General features: G+C 43.3%; 4 protein-coding genes across 5 annotated transcripts; 3 read left to right on the top strand and 1 right to left on the bottom strand.

Annotated features, from left to right (window-relative positions):
• Positions 1–5331: 5331 nt before the first annotated feature.
• Positions 5332–6825, top strand: LOC116851774 (longitudinals lacking protein, isoforms H/M/V-like). Its single transcript, XM_032831552.1, has one exon. It carries the CDS (start codon positions 5446–5448, stop codon positions 6568–6570), a length of 1125 nt encoding a protein of 374 aa, XP_032687443.1. The 5' UTR covers positions 5332–5445; the 3' UTR covers positions 6571–6825.
• Positions 6826–6969: 144 nt separating this feature from the next.
• On the top strand, positions 6970–8684 carry LOC116851775 (tetratricopeptide repeat protein 12-like). Its single transcript, XM_032831553.1, has 4 exons — positions 6970–7267; positions 7739–7939; positions 8066–8458; positions 8550–8684. Exons 1-4 carry the CDS (start codon positions 7135–7137, stop codon positions 8600–8602), a joined length of 780 nt encoding a protein of 259 aa, XP_032687444.1. The 5' UTR covers positions 6970–7134; the 3' UTR covers positions 8603–8684.
• On the bottom strand, positions 8492–11100 carry LOC116851773 (UPF0415 protein C7orf25 homolog). Its single transcript, XM_032831551.1, has 4 exons — positions 10921–11100; positions 10132–10581; positions 8934–9461; positions 8492–8849 (listed from the first exon to the last, which is right to left on the bottom strand). Exons 1-4 carry the CDS (start codon positions 11059–11061, stop codon positions 8763–8765), a joined length of 1206 nt encoding a protein of 401 aa, XP_032687442.1. The 5' UTR covers positions 11062–11100; the 3' UTR covers positions 8492–8762.
• A 341-nt stretch (positions 11101–11441) lies between these two features.
• On the top strand, positions 11442–23685 carry LOC116851772 (zinc finger protein 385D-like). Of its 2 annotated transcripts, none has more exons than XM_032831549.1 (8): positions 11442–11588; positions 14073–14579; positions 15252–15325; positions 15514–15669; positions 15772–15863; positions 16015–16322; positions 16400–16478; positions 23649–23685. In XM_032831549.1, the coding sequence occupies exons 1-8, from the start codon at positions 11549–11551 to the stop codon at positions 23668–23670; spliced, it is 1278 nt and encodes a 425-aa protein (XP_032687440.1). In that variant the 5' UTR covers positions 11442–11548; the 3' UTR covers positions 23671–23685. The 2 variants fall into 2 exon arrangements, with proteins under 2 accessions (XP_032687440.1, XP_032687439.1); XM_032831548.1 differs by lacking the exon at positions 23649–23685 and adding an exon at positions 16597–18947 and having other exon boundaries at positions 16400–16468.
• Positions 23686–25261: the final 1576 nt, after the last annotated feature.

The raw sequence follows: 25261 nt of genomic DNA, 5'->3' as shown, positions 1-25261 counted from the left end.
TTGACGATCGTCTTTACTTGATAAATATCTATATGTATCGATATATACATGAAATCGGTAACGTCGATAAATAATGATAACGTTTTTTACTTTTTGACGATCGCCTCTACGTTATCGACGCTTAGCGAGTTCGTCATCCAAAGTATATTATACTTTCATATATCAACCGAATTACATTATTACATTAATTGTATCTTTACAAAATGCATATATCGTACATGTATTATGCATAAATTATAGCATTATAGTTTTTAATTATTTATAATGTTTCTGCAATGTTGTTTTAACATTTCCAATGAAATGTTGCAATTCTATGCTATGTTTCTGCAATGTGTTACGTTGAAATTTGAAGTGATGTAATGTTCCTACAACGTAACTGCAAGCTTCTGTGCTGTATGAAAAAGCTTTTACATGCAAAAATGCAAGCAACACGAACATTCCATTGATATACAAATGTAACCCTAAAAAATTTTGTATCGACATGCCCTGAGTAGTGAATCAAATATGACAAAATGCTATTACAACATTACATAATAAACTCGATATAAAGCTATTTCTTAACTTACCTTGATTTGATCCTAATCCATTTCTTATTATTGCTTTGCAAAACTTTTTATATATGACAATATCTATTTTAATTACTTTTTAGTTCAAATGACACTAAAAGATACGCTTACTACTCAGCCAAAAATTGGATTTGGCGTAACGAAAATAGCGTAAAGAGCACAAAATAACTAGGCGAAAACTGGTACTTAAATGAAATGATGTGATTGGTTGATGCAAGTTACGCCGCATAGGAAGGCACCCTCACTGAGCGTTTTTTCCGCTGAACTCGCACGGTGCCTTCAGCAATCTATCTCTTTCTTTTCGTACCCGGCTTCTAAGCATTGCAGTAACGCAGGATTCACACTGCGTCCGATGTCCGACGTACGACGTCCGATATCCAATAGGAGAACAGCTTTCTAATATAGAATTCAATTCTCCATTAGAAAGCTATTCTTTTACTGGTTATCGGACGTCGTACGTCGGACATCGGACGCAATGTGAATCCTGCATAAGCCTTCCAGTATGTATATAGTTCACTGTTCAGCAAAGAAAGCTGTTTTGCAACTGTTGTAAAATTCGTGAATCTGATTGGGATATGCTCTTAATTTTGGTTGAATCCAAGAGCATTACCCATTAGATTTATGAATTTTACAACAGTTGCAAAGCAACATTCTCTATTAAACGCAGCCATAAACTAAGTTTACACGGCAGCTTAAAACCGGTTTAGTAACAACGTATTTAGTAAACTTTCGCATCCGATTGGTATATTCTTTTAGATTTAGAAATATACTCCAATCGGATTCAAGAGTTTACTAACTACGGTAGTTACTAAATTGGTTTTAAGTTGCCGTGTAAACTTAGTCATTGATTATTGTTATAATAATCGACTATGATTAGTTAATTCTTATAGCTTACTTCTTATTCCAAGCTTACTCCGCATATTGTAGACGACGCTTAAGCGACGTCTACATTGGAAGTAAGTAGTAATGGCTCCTGCACATAAGACGCGGTAATGCTTGCCGCACGGCAGAAGTCCGCGCGACAGCCAATCAATATGTTGTTTTTCCGTAAGAGCTAGCAGGTTATTACGGAAAGCAGCATATTGATTGGCTGTTGCTCGAACTTCCGCCGCGCGGTAAGCATTACCGCATCCTGTGTGCTAGAGCCATAATAGTAAGAAATTGACCAACCACAGTCGAATGTGAGAAGAATAATCAACTATGATTAGTCAATTTCTTATTCTTACTTCCTACTTCTTACTGTTTACTTCCAATGTAAACGTCCCTTTATGCATCGTCTACAATGGCAGTAGGAGTATTAGTAAGAAATAAGCAGTAAGTAAATGGACCAATCACAATCGATAATTGTTGAATAAGAAGAATTGGTCAATTTGTTTAAGTCAGCGGCACACGATGCTTGTTTTCATGCTGGATTACTTGCTGGATGGAAATATTCTGTTCTGATTGGTGCATTTCTGAAGGCGGACCAATCAGAATAGAGTATTTCCATTCAGCAAGCAATCCAGCACGAAAACAAGCATCGTGTGTCGCTGGCTTTACTGCTTATTTCTTACTACTATTTATTTCTTACTACTGTTACGTCCCGGCGGGTTGCGGCCACGCTGCCGCGAAGGATCGCGTTCGAACCCTAGCACGGGACTAGATCGCAATTTTCGGGCTAAACGAATCACGTGATTCTACCCGGGGATCCGTGCGATCGAGGGTAGTCGCGATGGATTTCGTGCAAGACGCGTGGTATAACCTTACGGTAGGCCGGTCGCAGGCGTTAGTCGTGGTTTCGCACGTATAGTGTAGATACTGACTTACCGATAGTATGCATAGAGCGGTTGCTCTCTGTGTCTCTGGATGGCGCTCCCGTGGCTCGTGTGGCTCAGCACCTCCTAGACTTCTAGGTGTTGCCGACGCTGGGAAACCTCGTCCTGGATCGTGCGGCGGCAAATTCGGATATTCGAGTCACTTGTAAATAACCGATGGGCACTAGGGAGGAGTACGGTATGTCGCGATTCCGTTTGGACATAGGGGAAAATGTGCCGTGTAAGGATGTTCGAATGAGGGAGAGTAAAAATAGAGTTACTACAGGTGGTATATGTATATATATGTGTATTACGTGATTCGTGATGTATAATATGCTTACGAATATCCTAAGTATAATTAGAGTTACAAAATAGACAAAACAGCTAAAGTAATTGGTTAATAACTTAAGAATTTTACGTTAGAATAACGACTTGTAAATGTTTAGGAGTGTTAGAGATAACTTAGAATTAGTTACTTAATAATTAGAAAAACTAAGGGTTAGAATGGGGTTGGAGGTGAGGAGTACTTTTGGGCTCCCGATTTCGGCACTCGACTACGACCGACTGACTGCCCGCTGCTTTCCTTTTCTCAGCTCTTGTTATCCCGCCTTTAGGAGGGGGGGGGGGTCCGAATGGTAGTGACGCTATCTGGGATGCCTTCCTTCTGGGAAGGAAGGTTTCGTACCTGACGTGTCTCAGGCAAAGGGTTGTTTGGACAAAGAAAAATATTACTGGCCGTCAGCCTGGTCGGTAGGACGTGACACTACTATTTATTTCACCTACTTTCATTGGGTGCTTTCCAATTGCAATATCCCTAGACATTTTCATGCACATGGCGACACAAGTTGCATTCCAATGTCGTAATCGTCGACACAACACTACACATCCGTACTCGAGAGCTACTAGTCGGCTGTGTAAACTAGTGTTTTCTAATGACAATTAAAGTTAATAAGCGTAGCGGCTTGAAAAGAGATTGGCATTTACGACATGAAGTGGATAATATCTTTTTTATTATTTAGATTTTATTATTTATTAGTAAAAAATACCAAAATATAAGCATAGTTGAAAATAATCCTAACCTTATCCGACATAAATATATAATAGTACACACTTTGTTCCAATTCCTTCCTTCCTTCCTTCAATATTTGGCTAGAGGCGTATCAGTGACTCATGCCCCAACGCCATTGCTACTTTGTTCCAATTAAATCGTGCACAACGTTACACTTTGTGCATTTCTATGTACATATGTGTCAAGATGATTAAGCAATTGGAAAGCACCCATTGTAGACGACGCATAAGGCCCGATCTACAATAGATGGAGTAAGGAGTAGGAGTAGAAGTAATGGCTTCTGCACACAGGACGCGGTAATGCCTGCCGCGCGGCAGAAGTCCGCGCGACAGCCAATCAATATGTTGTTTTTCCATAAGAGCTAGAAGGTTATTACGGAAAGTAGCATATTGATTGGCTGTCGAGCGGACTTCCGCCGCGCGGCAAGCATTACCGCGTCCTGTGTGCAAAAGCCATTACCGCATCTAGTGTGCAGGAGCCATAAGAAATAAGCAGTAAGCAAATTGACCAATTCCATTCTCACGTTTCAAAAATAATCGATTGTGATTGGTCTGTTTACTTATTGCTTATTTCTTATTCCTACTCCTACTCCTTACTCCATCTATTGTAGATCGGGTCTAAAGCGTCTTCTACAATGGCAGTAGGAGTAGTAGTAAGAAATAAGCAGTAAGCAAATTGACCAATTCCATTCTCACGTTTCAAAAATAATCGATTGTGATTGGTCTGTTTACTTATTGCTTATTTCTTATTCCTACTCCTACTCCTTACTCCATCTATTGTAGATCGGGTCTAAAGCGTCTTCTACAATGGCAGTAGGAGTAGTAGTAAGAAATAAGCAGTAAGCAAATTGACCAATTCCATTCTCACGTTTCAAAAATAATCGATTGTGATTGGTCTGTTTACTTATTGCTTATTTCTTATTCCTACTCCTACTCCTTACTCCATCTATTGTAGATCGGGTCTAAAGCGTCTTCTACAATGGCAGTAGGAGTAGTAGTAAGAAATAAGCAGTAAGCAAATTGACCAATTCCATTCTCACGTTTCAAAAATAATCGATTGTGATTGGTCTATTTACTTACTGCTTATTTCTTACTACTACTCCTACTGCCATTGTAGAAGACGCTTAAAGGCCAAATCACACTAGCAATTGACGATTGACGATTAACGATTGAAGATTAGATTTTGACGAATCAACAAGCTTCAACCTTGGCTTGCTTTGTTCCAATTAGTCCAAGTTCCAATCTTCAATCGTCAATCATCAATCGCCAATCGCTAGTGTGATTTGGCCTTAAGATTTGTTTATACTTCAATTGAGCGCATAGTACGACTCAACAATATGGTCAGAAGTACTTTTATTTTCCAGTGATAAACTATCTTTTATTTTTCAAGATCTTTTATTTTTCAAGTAGCACGACTCAACGGCGAGTCGGACGTACATTTTCTGTTTATGTAAAATATTCGAAACCTCTTTATCCTCAAATTTAACAATTCAACGACAAATTAAAAGAGCTCATTACCGAGTAGTACGACTCAATAACTAGGCAAATATTCTTATATTATCAAGTGATACGATTCAATGACCAGACAGAAGACCTTTTATTTTCCAGAAATAATAAATTATATATAGTATATATTAAAAGTATAACACGAAAGACTAATTTGATTATTACCACATTAATTTCATTGATTATTACTACATTGTCGATCAGCGAGCAGTTTATTTGTATCATTAAATATTATCATTAATAATTTATCAGTTATCGAACAATTACGAAAATATGAAGAATAGCTACATTATCCTCGAGCTACAATCACTCTCATTCAAGCTCAATATCTCTTTTTACAATCAATCGTTCCTTGGAGCATCAATTCTTTTTTTCAATATCGCCCATCCCTAACCGCGAACGATGACAGCGGCACGTGTGGCATGGCGGATACTGTTGTTAGTAACGCCGAGTGAGCGTCGTACGTTTACTGAGAGTCGAAAATTTGAGTGAGCTGACTAAAAACCGGCGCGATGAAGGAAGAAACCGTGCTAAGTCTGAAATGGCAGAGTTTTCCGTCTCACTTGGCGGTCTCGCTCGATACCTGCTATGAAAAACAACAATTTGTGGACTTATCTTTGGTGTGCAAGGATGGCACAATACTAAAGTGTCACAAAATGGTACTGGCCAACTCTAGCACGTTCTTCCGTCGACTACTCATGGCAAATGATCATCCGCATCCGATGATCATTCTCCACGACATCGAGGCGGACGACCTTAAGACCATTGTCAACTTCATGTATTGCGGTGAGATACAAGTAGTGCAAAGTGAGGTTAGGCGGCTGCTCAAACTCGCCGAGATCCTCGAAGTTACCGGGCTACGGCATATCCAGACCTCGGTAATGGCCGGTGAAATGAACCACACAACCACTAGCGAAGGCTCGAGGAAGCCTGCCGCGGTGTCACGTCTGAAGTTAGAGGAGGCGAGGAATCTGCCCGGCAGGGTCAGCACCGAATCGCATGCCGAAATAAACACCCGAACGCAGATCAAATCCGCCGCTCAGGCGAGATTCACCGCTCACCCGTCGTCCCATTCGCACAAGAACATACCCAAAGCTATTCCCCAAGACAACATGGCCATTAGGAAGAACGAGGAGATCAGCATAAACGCGCTGAATCAACGGCTCGAGACCGGTAACTCCGGCATCAGTATTGTAGATATTAACGACTTACCAAGCACCAGCAAGGGACTGCCTCAGTCTTGCCAGAAGAGAAAGGATCCTGTAGATCCTGCCATCAGTTGGCCATCCATACTGTCTGCAATCTCCAAGGACAAGCCGTTACCTCTGAAGAAACTGTGCATCATGGATGAGGTGGAGATCACAGCAGGGAAATCTTGTGCACCGTTGCTTGCGTCCTGTGCACAGGACAGCAAGCAGAACGAGCCATTAGATAGGAGGAAAGTCAGAAACAGCTCTGCCTTTGATCACGGCATGAAGTATGCAGTCTATATCAAGGATGAGGTCGATATATTGCCAGATGTAGAGGAGGATGTTGACATGGACCCCTTGGAGATAGACGAGATCGACAACGACAATTCGGAGACTAGCAAAGCACCTACGCAGATGTTCCACTATGCTCGACGCACTGCGAGGTAGAACACTCGTCCTCGCGCGAACTGTCTCTCTTCTGTACAAGATCCAGGTGTTAGAGATCAACAGTGACTATCGAGAAAGCATAAAACATTTTTCTGTCCATAAACAGTTTCTCTGAATTTGATGTATTTCAATATTTATACATACACACACATATACAGAGAATGAAAGCTCACAGATCATTCTTCCTCTGAACAAAAGGTTTTTATGAGAGTTAGGACTTTATTATAAAATACACTGTTTTTTGTTATGCATTTATATTGCCTTTATAATAAAGCAATCTCAGATGTTTCCTCTTCTTCAGGTTGTTAGCAAGTAATAAATTTACTTTATTCTTTAATATCTATATAGATTATTAAGTTTATCTAAGATCTATATATATTTACTTAAGATCTCGCATCATTAGTACACACATATGTGTATACATAATGTGAATATATAACATAGTAACCCTTAGCAACCCAACTGTTGTGTTCCTATGGAAGCAAATTGTTTGATATTCTTCTCTGTACAGAGTGTATACAAAAAAGTTTTTACCATTGTTTCTATGGTTATTTTCCATACAAAATGAATATGAAAATGAATAAAATAAGCTGTGATAAAGTAGAATGTGTGAATGGCATTATTGACAACTTAAATCCTGATAAGAATGTAACAGAAGAGGAATTTCAGAATTTCATGCATCGTGTCACCGAAGTAGGTAAGTGTCATTGATAATTCTCTTCTACTGTATAAACATCAATTATTAAAAACTATGTCAATTGTCTGTATAAACTTTATGTCACTAAACTTTATGTCTGTTCTTAGCTGAACTGCCTGAACTGGTGCAATAAGTTAGAGTAAAACAAAATATATTTTGGTCTGTTCTTTTCAGCTAGTCTGAACTGTTGCAGTAAGTTAAAGAAAAAATATACTTGTCTCACCCAAATTTATTGCACCAGTTTAGACAGTTCAGCTGAAAAGAACAGACCTTTTGTGTTCAAGTAGTAAACTGGTGGCGACCAGAAGGCAAGCTTTTTTTAGGACTCTTTAGTCGGACAAAAATTAATGCATTCAAAGAGTTTGAGATTGACAATAACTTACTTGTTCCTCTCCACGTTTGATTTCCCAAAAGAGCCATATTTAAAACATTTGCAGTTTTATCAATTAATTGTCTCATTCTTCCATCAAGAGAGCATTGTGAAGAAATTAGCATCTCACAACCCGGAGGAGCAAGAATGTGGAAGGATATTAGCTGACAGGATCTTACAGAATAACACTCAAAGAGAAATCTACGAAGATGTAGAGATCAAGGTTAAAGCCAATCGATCGGTGATCAATAAGTACTCCATGGAGGAAGATAACTCTAATGATCCAAGCAAGATATCACAAGGTGAATTGTTTGATTGCTCGTTAGAATACTGTCATCAAACTGTATGTAGCATAATAGTATATTACATAATATTAATAGCATGCAGCGCATATAAGCAATTATAAATATTCTAATTTCTGCAAGCAGAAATCTTCATGAAGAATGTGGAGGACGACGCTAAAAAGCGGGCTGAAGATCGCAAAGCCAGGAACGAGCGAGCAGAGACCTTGAAGAGAATCGCGAACGGTGCATTCAAGATGGGCGATTACGAGAAAGCTATAACTTATTACAGCAAAGCGTTGGAACAGCGCAAGGACTCTTCTGTGTTATGGAATAACCGAGCCTTATCGTACATGTACCTCGGCTTGTTCGAGAAGGCGCTGCACGATTGCGAATGGGCTTTAAAAGTGAACGACTCGAATCTAAAGGCTCTCCTGAACAGTGCCAAGTGTCATATGCATCTTGGGAACAAGGAGAAAAGTCGAGAATATATACGTACTGCCAAGGAGAGGAATCCTCACTTCAATAAGTTCATCGAAGGTATCGTTGAATATTTCGCATACAAAACAGTTCTTAACGCACAGTTTGCGACACAAGTCCATGTATTTACAATCTACTTCATATTTTACAGAATTCGAGGAAAATCTAGCAAGATCTCTTTTAACAAGTTCAACATTCGTGTAAATAATGATAACGAAGCACGGCAGATTCTCTTTCTGGGAGAAGTAAAATCTATTATTACGTTAACGTATAAAATGATACAATTAACGATAAAAATACGCTCAATATTTTGTACGGCAGTATACTTTGTTCGCAATTGGCTAGACGTGGATCTCGAGCAATATCAAGATGGTTGTATACTCGTCGCGTTACCTTCTTTAACTTCAGACAGTGATCTTGGCTCATGTAAAAAGACTGTACACTCAATACCCTGAAAGAAGCATAATGATACATTAATTGTCGCGAGAAAGTCGCGAAATCGAAAAGCTATATCGCGCGATATCGGAATTCGTACCTGCATACGTGCGGCTCTGACAAATCCTTCGTTGGCGGAAACAGTAATGCTCTTCATATTTTCGCCGGTCGCAAATACCAACCGCGATCGATCCTTGATTTTACCGCCCAAACGTAACCCCATAACCCGTCCAGTCGGTATGTCGTCGACGATTCGAAGTTTCTTCAACAACTCGTGCGCGCGTTGCGTCTCCTGCGGGCCGCCGATAAATTCGATGATGCTCATGAAGTTATCGTATGCTGTCCGACACACAATGAGATCCTTGTCGCAAAACAAATTTTCTAGGATCGGTTTTATGGGATGTTTCCTCTCCATCTCAGCCTGCTGCGAAAGCAGCGGTTCCCGGTAAGCGTAACTGCTATGCTCGTTGGCTATATTACTAACGTAAGCCAATAGTGTTGACACATCCAGATTCAGGAGCTTGATCTCGGTGGAAAGCGCAGACGTGTTCAACGACTGTAGATCCACGTTCGAGTCTTTCTCAGAGTCATCGGTAGATTCCCAGGGGAAATCCAGCTTGTGTTCTACCTCCAGAAGCAAACAAAATATATGATAAGCATGATAAGCATCATGAAACTGTCTTTAGCTGCTTTCCACTTTCACACAAGTACCAAGTCTAATACCAAGTACCGAGTATTTTATACTCATATAATGACGTCATTGTTCAGTAGATTAAAATAACGCGCAAGTGAGAATATTCTCAATAATCTCAAATTGTTGCATTGTAAATTGTTATAATTAGTGATCCATCCATCTGCTATTTGCAATAAAAGATATGACAATTAAAATAAATTATTTACAAAATTATTTAGTCTCAATAATTATTTTATGTCATTTTATCCATATTTGCTCGTTTTGGTGACAAAGTACACATAACAACACAAGTTTATAACCTCACTTTTAATGTGAATTAACAAAACTCACTAAAGCACACAAAGTTGTGCAGATTGTAGGTAAAAACTCAGTTAAATCTCATTTGTGAAAACAAAAACGTGCATTCAACTGAGTTATGATATCACAAGTGAAATTTATCTGAATTTTCATGTAAATGGAAAGCAGCTTTTAGTATCTCGATATACAATGTTCAATATCTTATAAACATGATATTTCTAAGTAAATATATACACGACTATAATGCAACAACATTATTTATGATAGCCATAGACCTTATATAATTGAGAGTCTCCTAAATATTTACCAGATGTTTCTCATACTGATTCAAGTTCTCAAAATCAGTGTCTATCCTGTCTCCTTCGACAATAACACCCATTTGCTCCAAGCGTGATGCTAAAGGAATCTCTATGCCACAGGCAAAGTAAAATATGACATCTGGTGGCCTATAGCGATGCAGGTGGCATTTGCTACACATCAGATAAGAATTAGCTTGATCCAGAATGGATTTCTGTCCATATTCTCCATTGCCAAGCGATATCAGAGTCAAAGCTTTGGCATTTCTGGCTATAACCTTCACCCATGATGAACCATTGTTACACACTATATCTACTTCCAAACGTGATTCCTGATATTTGAAAGGCTTCATCACACTGGTAGGATTCTTTGCACAAGACAGCCGAGTTATCACAGCGTTGAGATGAATGAGATTTGTGCTCTGTAGATGTTCCTTCTTCACAGTCTCTGTGCTTTGTACCTGTGAAAACAAAATTATCAATTTAAAAATGAGAAGCCAATTCTATCATTATTGGAATAAAAGAGGCATGAGAGGTTAGGAAATAAAGTGCAAAACATGTAGCTGACAAAAAAACAGAATTGATGTTGCCAACAAAAGTAGGCAAGAATGGACAATTTGATTGTTCCAATAAGCGTCTCAAGTAGCAGAAATTTCTAAAAGTCGTCTTAAAGACTTCTTAAAATGATTTAAAAAAAGAAGTTTGCTTTCTTAAGGCATTTTTAAGATATCTTTCAGAGAAGTTTGGAGGTTAACCGATTCTGATATAAAAACTAGCATCTCACTAATCGCCCCACTAACCTTTTCCAGGAACTTAATCTCCTGCTGGATCTTCCGTATCAGCTTGTCGACGCCGTCGATCTTGTCCATGAGTCGAAGCTGTCCAACCATGCCGTGACCGTCGGCGATTTTTTCGCGCAGGCATTCTAGCAATTCGCTCATACTGTCTATCGTGATGAATGATCACGAGTCACGGACGGATGTGCCGGGCCAATATGTGAGCGAAAACGCGCCTTCCCTACCGCCGCCCGCGATAATTTCGAGCGGTACAGCGGCACGCTCGGCGAGCATAATGCGCGCGGCCATGTTGCGCCACAGGCGCGATTTCGCGTAATGTCGTCGGGTGGCTTGTGTCAAATTCGCCTCAATTAACCTCACACTCACTTTTCGCTCCGTATTCCCACGTTGGTGGTGACAAGTGACAGTCGTTGTCGATGTCGACGCGCAGGTTGGCAAGCAACACCGCTGCACACCGTCTAGGAAAAACGACCGATAACGACGTTCGGGGACCGTGCGAGACGACGAGGACGGAGGAGCCGTCACGGCGTGCACGCGATCGTCGCCGTGTCGTCGTCTTCGCGGTGTACCGCTGCTTCAGTTCGACCAACGACCGAGATAGATATCGCGAGTTGCCTCGCATCGCGGCGAAATGTCCAGCGCCAAGGTCATAGAGAACCCAGAAGTGCCGGGTGAGTAGTGGACGCAGCTTCCGAGGAACATCCTCCGTTTCCCTCCTTCCCCTCCTTCGTCCCCAGATCCCCGCCGCGATCGTTTCGCCGTTCATCTCGCGATAACGCATTCGCGATAACCACCTAAGTTCGGCAGAAAAAGCCGCTCGAGAACCGTGGATTTCCCAATGCGAAATCTCGAGCACTTCGCGTTTGCTCGCTCGCGGCTTTCATGCATCATGTCGCCGAGAACGAGATTCGATCGCGGGGATCGCCGTTTGCGACGCTCACGAAGCAGCCATCGCGAGCCGCCGGATGCAACGATTAACGTGTATACTTTGATTGATTGACGAGCGAATTGCAGGCATAGCAAGTGACGCGCGCGAAAATACGATACCGATCGCGCGATACATTGTTGCGTTTACACGAGCGTGATTTGTGAACTTTATTCCTTTTCTTTCGGATAAATTCTCACGCGTGAGTGTGTTCGCACGCGTTTCAAAATCGTGCTCGACTCTGTTGACATTCTGAAGAGCGAACAACAGCAATCGATACGTCGGAGCGGGTTTTTGTAAAAATGGAAATATCCACGTGCGAAGGCATACCCACGCGGGATGCCAGGTTGATTAGCGCTCGTCAAGGCCGCGGTCGTATTTAAAATAGTATCTAATGTACACGGAGGAACTCGCTGCTTTTGTATCGGTCGCGAGATACCTCAACGAATAAGTTGGTATAAATTTTTACAATTTGCAAGACATCAATTGCATTTTCTGTTTCTTAAAGGCAGCATAAAGTTAAAAACTGTCTAAGGAAATAGGACATGTTTTAAACATCTTATAGAAGAATTAATTTTTTGACAGTAGTGTGAACTTCAATCTTAAATTCTGTTCAAACACACATATACAATTAGAATAGAATTTAATTTAAGTTTAAACTACACTGTGAGAGAAAGAATATCTTTTTAAAAGATAAAAATATTTATTCGGTGGCTATTAATAACATGTTTATACTAAATCTAAATTTTTTTGTTTAAATGGAATAAACAGTTGCGTTCATAAAAATAAATGATTTTAGAAAAATGAACATTTTCTCGTTTTCAAAAAATTTTATGATATCAGATTAAATAAATATGATATCAGAGCACTACGAATAAATATTCTTCATTTTTTAGATATTTTTTTCTTCATTGAAAATTTGACCTTAAAACATCTTTTAGAAATTTATATCTGGGATATTTCTCGTTAAAATAGATGGATAAATTTGATCACGTCGAAAATAGAACGAAACGAATATCTTATTTTAAGTTCGTGCACGTGAAGCCGCGTCACATTTTAACAGAACTCGATTTAACGAGGTATGTATATCCAACTCGCTCGTTCGATCGTGTAGATATCAGTTTGTGAATAATAACGAAGGTGACTCTCGAGGTGAGACGAGAACGGGTGTCTGAATAAGTAACGTCGACACTGCAGCGTCTACACGGCGTAGAGATATATGATAAGCTAAATACGTGCCACTATCTGGGCGCGAGAGACGAATAAATTGTCGCCGGATGTTGCAGCTTTATGAAACGATATCTCGCCGATCGCGCCGGGCTTTGTACATCAAGCTCCATAAATGCAGTCCCACTTTCTAGCATAATAACATCTGGTTAGGTACGTTCGGTCAGGCGCATCATCGCGTGAAATACCCGTGTATCGTAACTGTTTAGGTGTCCGAAGAGCCACCGGTTTCTCGAATAATCGACAATTATGTTAGGGAATGGAACTGCACTTAAAGTGAAGTGTGCTAGTCGACTTGACGTGAATCATTGGCGCGTGTACGTCGCGCGCCATTATCGAACATGCAATCCGACGCGGATGACAACAGGTGACATAGGTATCTCGTCGTTTGCGTCGCAAACGCGTGAACGTTCTTGCCGTTGTAATTCGGCTACTCTGCAATCATTACCACGGACCTGTGAATTTTGGTGCGTCGGCAAACCACGCCGCACGTTATTGTGATTTGGACCACATTAGTAAACTTCGTGGTCCGATTCATGATAAAGGAAAGTCAAAGGAGACCATCTGTACGTCGTTCTAGTCGTTAGACCGAACAAAAACTTTCGGACAAGGTAAATACAAACAAGTAGGAATAATGTGACAATAATAGCGCGCTCTAAGCATGCATTTTACCGTGACGCAAAATAAAGAATGGCGGTTACTTCCCGCACGCTACCGTGCAACCGTGAAAAATGACGTCTCTGCCGGCTTATGCGTCCGAAGAATTTCCCTCTAATGACCGGACCGTGACGAATAGTGCCATTCAGACTAGCGAAATAACTCGGTCACCATTGTGAACCGTACACTCGAGGAAACGGCCTTGTTTTTTCCGACAATGTACGGTAATACGATTCTGCCGATATTTTGCGGAAGAATACCTATTCCGTTGTTCCGAAAAGCACAACCCGGATCACTGACCTTGGAGAAAATTTTCATTTTTTACATCTATCTTTTCATTCAACAGGACTCGAATGTTTTCTGCCGCCACCGCCGCCGCCGCCGCCGCCACCGCCACCGCCACCACCGCCGCCGCCGCCGTCGTCTTTGAACAAATCGTCGAGCAACAACAGCAGCATCGTGCCCGCAAAGACGCAGCAGCAGCAGCAGCAACAACGATCAGCGACAACGAGCGACAATATAATGGCCGCAGGAACGGCAATACCGCCACCATCTACACCGGACACGATTCCACCAAACCTGGCCACTACGTATCCAAATGTGCCCGTACCAACCCCCTACATTTCTGCGTTTCCGTCGGTGCAGCCGCAAACCCCCAGGCAACCGGCAGCTACTCCCTGGTGGATACCCACTGACAACGACACGGCGGATCTTTACTCTCCTTGGTACGATACGGCGTATAAGGGCGCCAGCGCGACGATACCTCCCCCTGTGGCCGCGCAGACTATGACAAAGAACAAGAACAAATATTACAAACGCAAGAACGAATTTATTGACCCCGCACAGGACGCAGGTAATTTAGAATTTCGAGCAGGAGGGCGTGTCCTCCGAACCGTTTGAACGTGCCGGAAAAATTTCGCGTACGGCCATATATCTTCGTCAGACCCAGTGTCCACGTACACGTGAGAGAGAAAAAAGAACACACCGTAAACTCTTGTAGTCTTTTGAGCTCTTGCCGTGTCTCGACCTCTGTTCCCCTGACGTTCGCCGGACGACTATATCCAATGATTATTTTCTGGAATGTTTTATACCTTCACCTGTGTTTTTTAACACGACACAATGCCGGACGTATTTGGGGTCGTTATATATTTTCTGCTCTGGGTCTGAGAATGGACATAATGGCAGTCGAATACATTGTATAACATATCAAAGAAAAGATTCCTAACGGGAAGAATAGCTGTTTAGGGATGAGCCGGATGCGAAACGGCATAAAGCCTTGTAAAGCTGTCGTGTAGAACAAAGTGTAAAATGTTTGTACACTGCGTAAACGCTCAACCTTTATAGAAATGTAATACTGATAAGTAATAATTTGACCAGTGATAATTACTCGTACGAGTAATAAAATTATTGAACGACAGTAATTATCACTGGCCAAATTATTACTTATCAGTATTACATTTCTATAAGGGAATGCGACTAGCTAAGCAAACATTAATCATTTTCTCTGTTTTTGTTTATTTCTCAGAAAAAGTGGCGAGCGCTCAAAGGGAGCTATCAGCGCTGATGAAACCGCTCAAGTGTGATCTGTGCAATGCAGTCGTAAGGCTCGACTAATTTAATCCGGATAATCAGCAAGTTTTGCACATGTGGCTCTCTCCTGAGATAATAAGGACAAATTACTAGATACAACTTACTTTTCCGCAAAAAAAAAAGCAAAAAGAACAACGCTGTAGAGCCCACATCGAAGATCACGAGTATCGTATCGACGCGAGTCGTGATTTTTTCAGATGAACTCGACGCTGCAGGCGAAACTGCACTATGACGGCAAGCCGCATCAGAAGAAAGTGTCGATGTTCCTGAATCAAAGCGTTAAGAAGCAGAAGACGGAAGATGGAAGCCAAGTGAGCAGCACGACCAATAACGACTGGCAAAACTACTGTGATGTAAGAAGCACAATCAGATGTTTCGCGTACGCAGTTTGCGCGTGTGTTTATGTTTTATGCAGGATCCTACTAATACACCTCGCGTACAATCCACATTGTTAGATATGCAAAACGTGGTTCACGTCACAGACGGACGCCACGCAGCACTACGCAGGCAAAAAGCACATTAGAGCGGCGAACGGCGGGCCTCGCAGGTACGAATCTGTATTCTCGTTTTTCCCGTTTAATAATAACCGCGTTTCACATAAGAACATTTGAATTCATCTGCGCGATGAGGCCGCTTCGATACTACGACGAAATTAATGTTACAGTCGCAACGATTGAAACCGTCTGTTCCTTCCACAGGCCGACGAAGAAGCCACAGAATCAGTACAATCAGATCGACTCGACTGGACGCTTCGGGATTGGAGTGGCTTTTCAGCAACCAGACGTGCAGTCCGCACCGACGGTAACACCTGTGATACCTGATGGTACAACGCCCGTACCGAATACAGTCGCGCCAGCGATGTATACGTCGCCGCCGTATCCCACGCCGTTGCGTTGCGATCTGTGCGGAGTCTCTGCCAATCGTCAAGATCAGCTGGAAACGCACAAGCGCGGAGCCCGACACTTGAGGATGCTCCGGCTTAATGGGCTTCCAGTACCCGAGCTCGGTAATAGTCGCGAAGGCTGAACACTCCCTGGCCGCGAGTTGACGCGACTTGCTCACCGATCGCCCCTTCTGTTTCAGCCGCCGAAAACGAGAACACATCCAATGTCGCTGAACCCATAGATTACTCTATTTATCGGACCCCATCCGGTAAGGGATCGTTGCCGTTGTGTAGACACTTAAAAGTGACATTAGATATCTGTCTGTCCTACACAACATCTAATTGCACGACCGGCAGGACGCTAATGCAACGATCGTTTCTTATACTTGTGTTACAGGGCAGTATTATTGCGCGCCGTGTAATCTGTCATTGAACTCGGAGACCACGTTCGCTCAGCACGTCGAGAGCAAGAAACACAAAAATCAGTCTAATCCGAAGTTACCAAATGCCGTGATAGTCGCGAAGAAAGTCAGGTTCAAGAAAAAATAAAACCGCGACTACGCCATTACGCTCTGTGCAACAAGCGCCACAGCATTCCGGTTGTTTTCTTTCATTTTTGTTGTCCGCCTCGTCCACTTCTTCTTTAGTTCATGATTTCGCGTGCGCCTTTGATTTCCGCGCTTTGATACGCTTCACCACGTGCGAATGCACGAAAGTGAGTGAGTTCAATGATCGTCGTGCGTCAACAAGTGTAATAAACCCTGTTGCGCTCGAAACACTTGGAATAATTTCGAGACTCGCATAGCCGCGTTCTTCGCGTGCATTTTTCTTTTTTTTTCGATAAGCCAATAAGTTTATCAGACCGTAAGTGAATATCATGGACTAATGCAATGACGGATCGAGCGTCGCACGACTGATGGAAAATGTAAGCATGTTAGCACGCGGCGGCATTTAAATTAAATACCGATTAACTCTAGATTAAATTCACGCCAAGTCGAGCGATCATCCAGACGATGGCTCCAGCTCGTTAAAGCGCGTCCCGACGGTATCACGACTAATCAGCGACATTTATTCAATTACGCGAGATCATTAGCTCGAGTCTGCGAGCTCGCGAGGGAGAGGATAAGGGGAAGGAAGAGAGATACAGAGAGAGAGAGAGAGAGAACGATTTGCGAAATCCCGGTGCGAGAGTCTGTGACTGTTTGCTACGTAAAATTTATGCGTCGTTCAGTTCATTCGACCTTCCGTCGTGGTTTATGATCGGGCGAATGAGCCGCGCCGAGAGAAAGAGAGAGAGAGAGAGAGAGAGCGCCCTCTGCTATTAATTACCGTCGTAATACAATATGACGGGTCAACGTTCCCAGTTTCTTGATTTAACCGTCACCTGTCACGACTGTGATTTAAGTATATCTCCCGTGCAGGCGAATAAAAATGCCGGTATAAAACGTGAATCAACGGTGAAGTACCTGGAGAGGCAGCGGCGTTTATGATATCCAAAAATGGCAGGAAGAAGAAGCGAACGGCGTCCTTCGAATTCGAATGGCCAGACGTTCCTCGATGTGCGGTTCTAGGCAGGTCCTCGATCACTCGACGACAGAATCGCCGAGATTGTGCGTGATCTTCGGACGAACGCGAATTCTCAAGACGAGCTGGAAGAAACCAGAGAAAGACGTTGGAGAAGACGTGAACTTGTTGCGAATTCTTGATGGAGGTCTCTTCCTTCATTCTTTCCCTCCTTCCTTCCTTTCTTCTTTCGACGCTTTCTCCGGGCTTGGTGCCAGGTTCGCGAAGCACCCTGACGCGTTTCTAATGGATCTCGGCTGCGAATCCGACGATCTCCGGCTGTTCTTTTTTTCATGATGACAACCTTCCATAAGGTCTCGGCCAACGCTGCAGTGCGCGACCGGAGATTAGGATCGTTCTCTCTCGCGCGGACTTGTAGATCGTAGCTTTGTACCTGCGCTTTGGATTTTTATGACCCGCCCGTTTCACATGTAACGTGTCCATCTCGTTTTATTTCCCGATCCGCCGTCCCATAGCGCTTCACGCCCGCCGCCGATGTCCTATTTCCATCTCACTGTCTCTCCCACGAGTCTGTCAAACGTGCCAAGACATTGTTTCCCGGCTTTTATTGCCCGGGAGGAGGACGTAGTCGCTTTGTACCGTACTTTGTCGTACAAACGGAATTCGTGAGAGAAGCACCGCCCCGTTCGCCACGACAACGACTCTTACTCGTGACTCCGAACTCTCCATAAATGATGAAACGCGAATTCGATCCGTCGAAATGTCCGACGACGGCGGCGGCGAGGCAGAAAAAGGGAAGTTGCGCGCGACGCGCAATATTCCAGTAAACACCAAGTAACAGTAACGTCAATGTTACAATTTTTCACTTTGCGATGTAAGAGTGTTATGACACGTGTCATATTGTGTGAAAAGAGAAGCTCGTTGCGATGACAGCAAGAAGCCGTGTGTGGTACACTAAGAAACACTTAAAAATTTATTTGTAAAAGATATAAAGTTTATTTCTGCGCGAAATAAAATTTACTTCTGCAAAGCAAAATTTCTTTTCGTGGAAGAAACGTTTAACTCACAGATAAATTTTTAAAGTATTCTTCCTCAGTGCGGTTAAGTCTCATAACATATATTAAGAGAAAAAAATACTTGTACATTTATTTGTGAGATGTAAAGTCTATATATTCTCGCGGAATATAAGAATTATTTTTGTGTGAATAAATCTACAGATATATACAGGAATGTACCTATAAGTGTAATTTCCAACAGACAGAATTATTTTGCTATGCGATGCCGATGTGGTGACAAAAGTTTTAGTTGTAGCGAAGCAAATTTCTTTCACCAACAAACACATTTTCAGCAAACCACGATTAGTTGCAGCGGTGAGGCTGCTTCTCTCATGTGCACTTACCTCATCGAGCGGGAAGTTACATGCATTGATGCGTAGTACGTTACTTTTACTTGGTGTTCAATGGAATTAAAACCACGATGCGGTGGGCCCGAGACTTTCGGCGGTGTTCGGCCCGATGACTGGAGAGAATTTCCGAGAAGCCACGGAAGATCAAGAGTAAGTCGCTTCCACCTGCAATAGGCAGTAGCGGTGCAACCAGACGCCGTGACGAAAAAATCAATCGACCGACCGACCAAGCGAGTGACCAGCCAAGCGATCGACCGATCGATCGTTCCTACCTGAACGTTGTCGCGCCCTCGTTCAAGGCTTCTACGATCAGACTCTCCGTTGTCCTCTCGAAACCTGCGCAGCTCTGTTCCTCCCTCCCTCCCTCCCTCTCTCTCTCTCTCTCTGTCTTTCTCTCTCTCTCCCCCTCCCTCTCTCTCTCAGTGAAACGCGCAAAAATCACTTATCGGCCATGACTTGATCCGCGGAGAAAAACCCGGCTCTGCTACGCAACGCGAGCCATTAGGAACGCATGAATAACCCGGGAACAGGAGCGAAAAGAAACGTCGCCGCGACGATCGTGATTACTCCGTGGAAACATGGGCGGATCACGATCCGAGCGGGCTCGCGCCACAGCAGGCGCGCGTACGCGTAACAGCGTCATTTCCAGGGGGAAAAAAAAGAACTCCGGAGCGACTTTAGAGACGCGCTTTTGAAAGCGGCCGTTTCGCAAGTATATTCACGCGAGTATAATTCGAGGGATTATTGGCCGAGCGAGATCACAAGCCGCGCGCGCGCGGTGGCGGAGATCACACCGAGCATCGAGTTCGACGACGGAGTCATATAATTTTCGCGAACACGTGTTTATGGCGCTGTCCCGACATAAGCCGTTCGTTAATGACATATTTCGTATTCTCCACGCGTCGCGTATTTCGCGCGCGCGCGCGCGAACTTCCCAAGTCACAGGTGTAAATTCGACGACTTCTCGGGGGAGGAGGAGGAGAAGCAACAGAAGGGGATACCTGTATTCCAAGATTATATGCCGTTCCGCCGCGACGTTATGACGCGCGATGAATGAATGAATGGGACTCGGCATGTGAGGAAATCGACGGACGCGCCGAGTGGAGCCGCCATAATCGCTCGTTACGGAATCGCTCGCGCAGAAATCCTCTTCCGCGGTCCCGCTGGATGCTATCGCGGGAACACGTCGATCGACGCGGATCGTCTCGGATGACCGGCGTCGCGTCGCGCCGCGTCCTCCGTCGTTTCGCGAACGACGGGGACCAGACGGATTTAGTGATCGCCATTCCGCCATTTCGCTCGCAAACTGAATCTAAACGTTCCGAGAACCGTGCCCCGGCAAGAAAAGAAATCATGAACGTAGGAATATCTATACGGAACATACTTCCGCGAAGTTGAAGCTTCAACGAAAAGGGAATTGTAACGGATCAGCCAAGATGACGGCGACATGGGATTATCTCCGTTCTAATTTTATCGTATGTTTGCGGTTTTTCCATTCTTACAGCCTTTCGTGTAACAATCAGGCATGTTATAGAAGAAAATGGATCATCTCTGTTCCAATTGTATCTTATGTTTGCGGTTCTTCCACTTTTGCAACCTTCCGCGTAACAATCAGGCCTATTGTAGAAGAAAATGGAACGCTTCGCTGCAGACATTACATTTGCCTAGAACACATAATTTCGAAATACAACAATGTCTTGGTTAAAATCATTACGCGACTGCACGCGACGTGAAAATGTATTTGAGCTACATGTATCTCGTGTGCTGTGTACATGCTAACTTTAACCAACTAAAACATGGACGGATATTTCTCCTGAAGTTTCACATCCTACGTTCGTAGGAGCACCTTGTACTCCGTCCAAATATTCCTACGTCCATGAGAGAGACGAGTGAGCTCGACCGTCGCCCCGGAGTGTAGACGCCTCTATAAATTGTACACCACTATCGACATTTTTCTCGTACGAGGCTACCGTAATACAGCGCGTCGGCTTAACGTTACTTTTCGCATCCGACACGCGGGTACACAGGGTGCCCCAGAATTCTCGGTCTTAAATCCTCCGTCTGCTTCCCCGTTTTTTTGTTAATGCGGTTTCCCTCGTGGTCGGCACTACTCTCTCTGTATAAGCAAAAAGAATCGGGGCAAACATTTTTCTCACTATTTTAGGTCTCTATTTTCTGGTTAAAGCGTTGCTTATCCCACAATGTTTATACTCTATTCTATTGTATTGATGTAGCAGCAAATTTGCTAAAAGTTGCACTCAGATTTTCATGTTACACTTAACGTATTGTTTTGAGCAAATTGTCATCATTTTCTTCGTATCTCTCTTGTATCTCTATTTTACCATTCTATGTGATGAATGTGATTGCAAGTTGATTGGAACTATAAGGAACTTAAAAAAAAACGCCGTTAAATCTTGTGATTTGATACACTTAAAGCTGCTGTAAAGCTTACGTGTGTCAGTTTATTGGGGGTGAATTGAAACTGTTCTCGAAAAAACGTACGAAGCGGATGGAGGGTTTAATCTTATGATCAGCGTGTAACGTCCGCTGCGTCCAGCAGAGAACAGCCAGAGCTTCGCCAAGAACTTCCGCCGAACACGAACATACTCAACAGTTTATTCTTTTACAACGTGTCAGCCAAAGACGATCATTATCCTTTCCAGCGTGAGCAAAGGTGCGCTTAATAAGCGCGACATGTTGCGAAGAGCGTGACCACGCTTGTGACCGCCAGAAACAGAAGCATTCGGCTGGAAGAACCTGCCAACTGTTGGAAACACGCCGACAAAGTGTCGATATAAAACACCGAGTTCTGAAGCGTGCACAATCATATGCGCTTTATTCTCATTTTTGTCTTCTCATCGTTGTCGTGATCGGCATTTTTGGCACGATTCTCTGGTGAAGCTAAGTCAAGATGCACACTTGAGGAATCATAAAGGACGAAATTTCTTTCTTCCTTTCGAAGAAAGTGAGAAAAACCATTTCCTTTCGAATGTTTATTCGCAACTGTCCCGAAGATTAATTGTTCCTCCAATGGTGAATCGAATAGCCGCCACGTTTGAGGTGTGTCATTTTTCCCGACCTTTTCTAACGTCGTTAACGAATAGCTAACCGAGTTAGCGTCATTCGAACGGTACAGCGCATAAACCTGGGGAAACTGGAGGACAAGAGAGAGAGAGAGAGAGAGAGAGAGAGAGAGAGGAAGAGAGGAAGAGAGGGAGAGCAGAGCAGAGCAGCTCCTTTGTCTGGTCGATCCCATTGTTCCGGGCGACGCGTAGAAAAAAGTTAAAGAAGCAACACGACGGCGGGGACGAATTTCTTCGACGGCAGCGACGGAGATGGCTACGTCGCTCGCCCGACAAATTCGTACAATTATTTCTCGATTAGGAAGAAGGAGAGCCGGTAGACGCGACGCCGTGAGATTAGATCGCCGTTGTGTTAACGGGACGAGCGTCGGCGACGAGCCAGTTTCGCGTGCTCCGTCGCCGCTGTCCGCGATACCGCGACGCTACTGCCTAATTGCGGAAGCACCGCGGACAATTCCGACATTAATAACATCTTTTTTCTCCTTCGGCGCGTCGTCAGGTAGAAGGAGGGAAGGAGGAAGAGGGGGAAAGAGGTGGCGTAGTTCATTATGCTCCAGGAATGCGGTCCTCCTTAAACAGCGCATTGTGGTGTACGTATAACTGTACGGGACACATGACGGCCCTACGTACTCCGAGAAGAAACACATTTATCTGTGGGACATGAAATTTATTTCGGTAAAATAAAGTTTATTTCTGTGAATAAACTTTGTGTCTCAAAAATAAATGTTGAAATATCTTCTTCTCAGTACACATTGACAAAGAAATACTCGAAAATTTATTCGTGAGATATAGAATTTAATTCTGTATGAAATAATGCTTGTTTCTATGAAATAAAGTTGATTTTTGTAAAGAAACTTTGTGTCTCGCAAATAAATTTTTAAATATTTCTTTTCCACGGTGCACCGTGAGAGAAGAAATATCTGAAGAATAAAACATATTTATTCAGGTACTACATATTTACTTAAGTCTATATTCATAAAAGTAACGGTGCCTTAAGAAAATATATATTTTCTCGTTTGAAGGAAAGTTTTTCTTAATGTAAAAGTATATATGTATACATGTTGGTGCAAGTAAATATTTCATCAGTATCCACCAAACAAAAATTTACTTTTTAGATATTTTTTTCTCTCAATATAACGCTAATAACGATGTAACGTGTTGGGAAAGGGAGGAGTGGATTTACTTATAGATCAAATAATTCAGGGAAGAAATATATATGCGCAGAATAACGACGGGATATGAGATAACAAGGACGAATCATCCGTTCGAATGGCTAATAAATGTACCAATCGATATTATCGCGACGAGCATTTACGGAAGAAAAAAACGACGGTTCAAAATGAACGTAATCTTGTATAACGCTAAATTAGGAGTTCTCCGACTGCAATAAATAATTATAGACTTCTGAGAAAGGGAGAGAAAGAGAGAGAAAGAAAGGGAAGAGCATCGCTCTCTTTAACCAGAGAGCGGCGCGCACCGCCCGAGAGGAAGTTCTGAGGGCAGGAAGGAGGAAGGGGTGACGGGAGGGAAGAGGCAATAAAAACTGATCGGGACGTATCTCGGTGGGACCGACCTTGCGGGCCACCAGTGTAGAGTCGAGAAAATAGAAAATCGTGGTGCTGCTAAATGCGGGCGGTGTGATGTCATGCGGAAATAGTCCGTCTGCTCGTCACCACACCACCGCCACCGTCGCCACCAAGATAGGGAGAGGACGATCTCGATCGATCACGAACGATTACCTCCTCGCCTCGGCCACGAAAGAAGGGACCGGTGACTTACGCGGGACGCGGGGCGTTGGAAACCGGTATGATTTCGACGGTCTCGATTTTCGACGACGGCGTGGAGTCACGGAGGAAGAATGCACCTGACACTAATGAGCACCGTGGAGATCTAATTTTTGAGGGAGCGTGGAAGCCGAGGGAAAACCTCCGCGGGCGAGATCACACGGAATCCCCGCACGCACTTTTCGCCCGGCGCGTAATTCGAATTCGCGTGAGCTGAGACAGTCGCGAACACATCGGCCAGTCTTACTTCGGCCGCATCGTCTTCTCGACACTTATATCGATCTCTCTCTCACGGACTCTATCACTATCCACCATTTACGAGCCCCTAATAACCATAACTCGTATCGCCTCGCGACGATTACAATTTTCCCTCGTGTCTGCCGCAATTATGGCAACTAATTTAATGCTTCCGGCGCGCCCGACGAATATAGGTATCGGCACGGATCGACGGAGATCGCTAATCTTTCTGTTATCGGAAATTGTAATTCAGTTGCGGCTAGAGCGAGCGAGCGAGCGATGGGAACGGCTTGGATGATTGGAATTTTGTGTCTTCTCATTATTCGCCGCGCCGATGCCGAGGCGGGATCCCTTCACACGGCCGGTCTCCTAATCCACCTGTTTCCGAAGCGATAAGGAAAGCCGCGTCTAATTTTTTTTTCTTTTTTGTACATGGCGGCTCGATGAAGTCAGCCGAAATCCACATTACAGGCGATAATGCTGTCGACAAGATCGTTCGGATAAGCCGGCACGTTGGAATAGCCGTGCTTTGTACAGTCAACTCTGTGTGACCACCGATAGATCGATAGTCGCTTAAAGTTTTTCGGCCAATTATATTTTAGTTATGCGTTTCTCATTACTGTTTATTAGCCTAACAAGAGCGGGAACGTACTCTTTGGATTAATTGGCACGCGTTAGAAATGAACGTGGCACAATCGATCGACCTGTCGAACTATCGATCTATCGAATCGAGTGGAACTGAGTGAGCACAGAAAACGCCCTTATAGAAATATCATACTAAGAATCATTGATAATTACTTATTATCCAGTAGTTTTAATACTGAAAATAAGTAATTATCAATGATTCTTAGTATGATATTTCTATAAGGACGGCATCGATCGTGCGGCCATTTTTTATCTTTTCGTGTCGAACAGCCGCCATTAGCGCATAGATCGATATTGCTCCGCGTTTTACACGCCTTTCGTCTGTCGAGAATGAGTCTTGTGTGGAAAGCAGTGTCGAGAATGTCGAAAATAACGATGTGCGAA

Source organism: Odontomachus brunneus, unplaced genomic scaffold (assembly GCF_010583005.1).
Source record: "Odontomachus brunneus isolate Ranch 3 - 2012 unplaced genomic scaffold, Obru_v1 Obru_scaffold_191, whole genome shotgun sequence".
In the NCBI taxonomy this organism is placed as follows: Eukaryota; Metazoa; Arthropoda; class Insecta; order Hymenoptera; family Formicidae; genus Odontomachus; species Odontomachus brunneus.
This window is presented reverse-complemented; position numbering and strand designations above follow the sequence as displayed.

What these genes read in the sequence shown, in the direction of transcription:
- LOC116851774 (XM_032831552.1), top strand. Translation starts at nt 5,446, where the DNA reads ATGAAGGAAGAAACCGTGCTAAGTCTGAAATGGCAGAGTTTTCCGTCT.
- LOC116851775 (XM_032831553.1), top strand. Translation starts at nt 7,135, where the DNA reads ATGAATATGAAAATGAATAAAATAAGCTGTGATAAAGTAGAATGTGTG. An exon ending in TCCAAGCAAGATATCACAAG is followed by an intron (nt 7,940 to 8,065) that starts GTGAATTGTTTG and finishes TTCTGCAAGCAG; the next exon opens with AAATCTTCATGAAGAATGTG. An exon ending in CTTCAATAAGTTCATCGAAG is followed by an intron (nt 8,459 to 8,549) that starts GTATCGTTGAAT and finishes CATATTTTACAG; the next exon opens with AATTCGAGGAAAATCTAGCA.
- LOC116851773 (XM_032831551.1), bottom strand. Translation starts at nt 11,061, where the DNA reads ATGAGCGAATTGCTAGAATGCCTGCGCGAAAAAATCGCCGACGGTCAC. An exon ending in AGATTAAGTTCCTGGAAAAG is followed by an intron (nt 10,582 to 10,920) that starts GTTAGTGGGGCG and finishes TTGTTTTCACAG; the next exon opens with GTACAAAGCACAGAGACTGT. An exon ending in ATCAGTATGAGAAACATCTG is followed by an intron (nt 9,462 to 10,131) that starts GTAAATATTTAG and finishes TTGCTTCTGGAG; the next exon opens with GTAGAACACAAGCTGGATTT.
- LOC116851772 (XM_032831548.1), top strand. Translation starts at nt 11,549, where the DNA reads ATGTCCAGCGCCAAGGTCATAGAGAACCCAGAAGTGCCGG. An exon ending in TGACCCCGCACAGGACGCAG is followed by an intron (nt 14,580 to 15,251) that starts GTAATTTAGAAT and finishes TTTATTTCTCAG; the next exon opens with AAAAAGTGGCGAGCGCTCAA. An exon ending in GTGATCTGTGCAATGCAGTC is followed by an intron (nt 15,326 to 15,513) that starts GTAAGGCTCGAC and finishes TGATTTTTTCAG; the next exon opens with ATGAACTCGACGCTGCAGGC.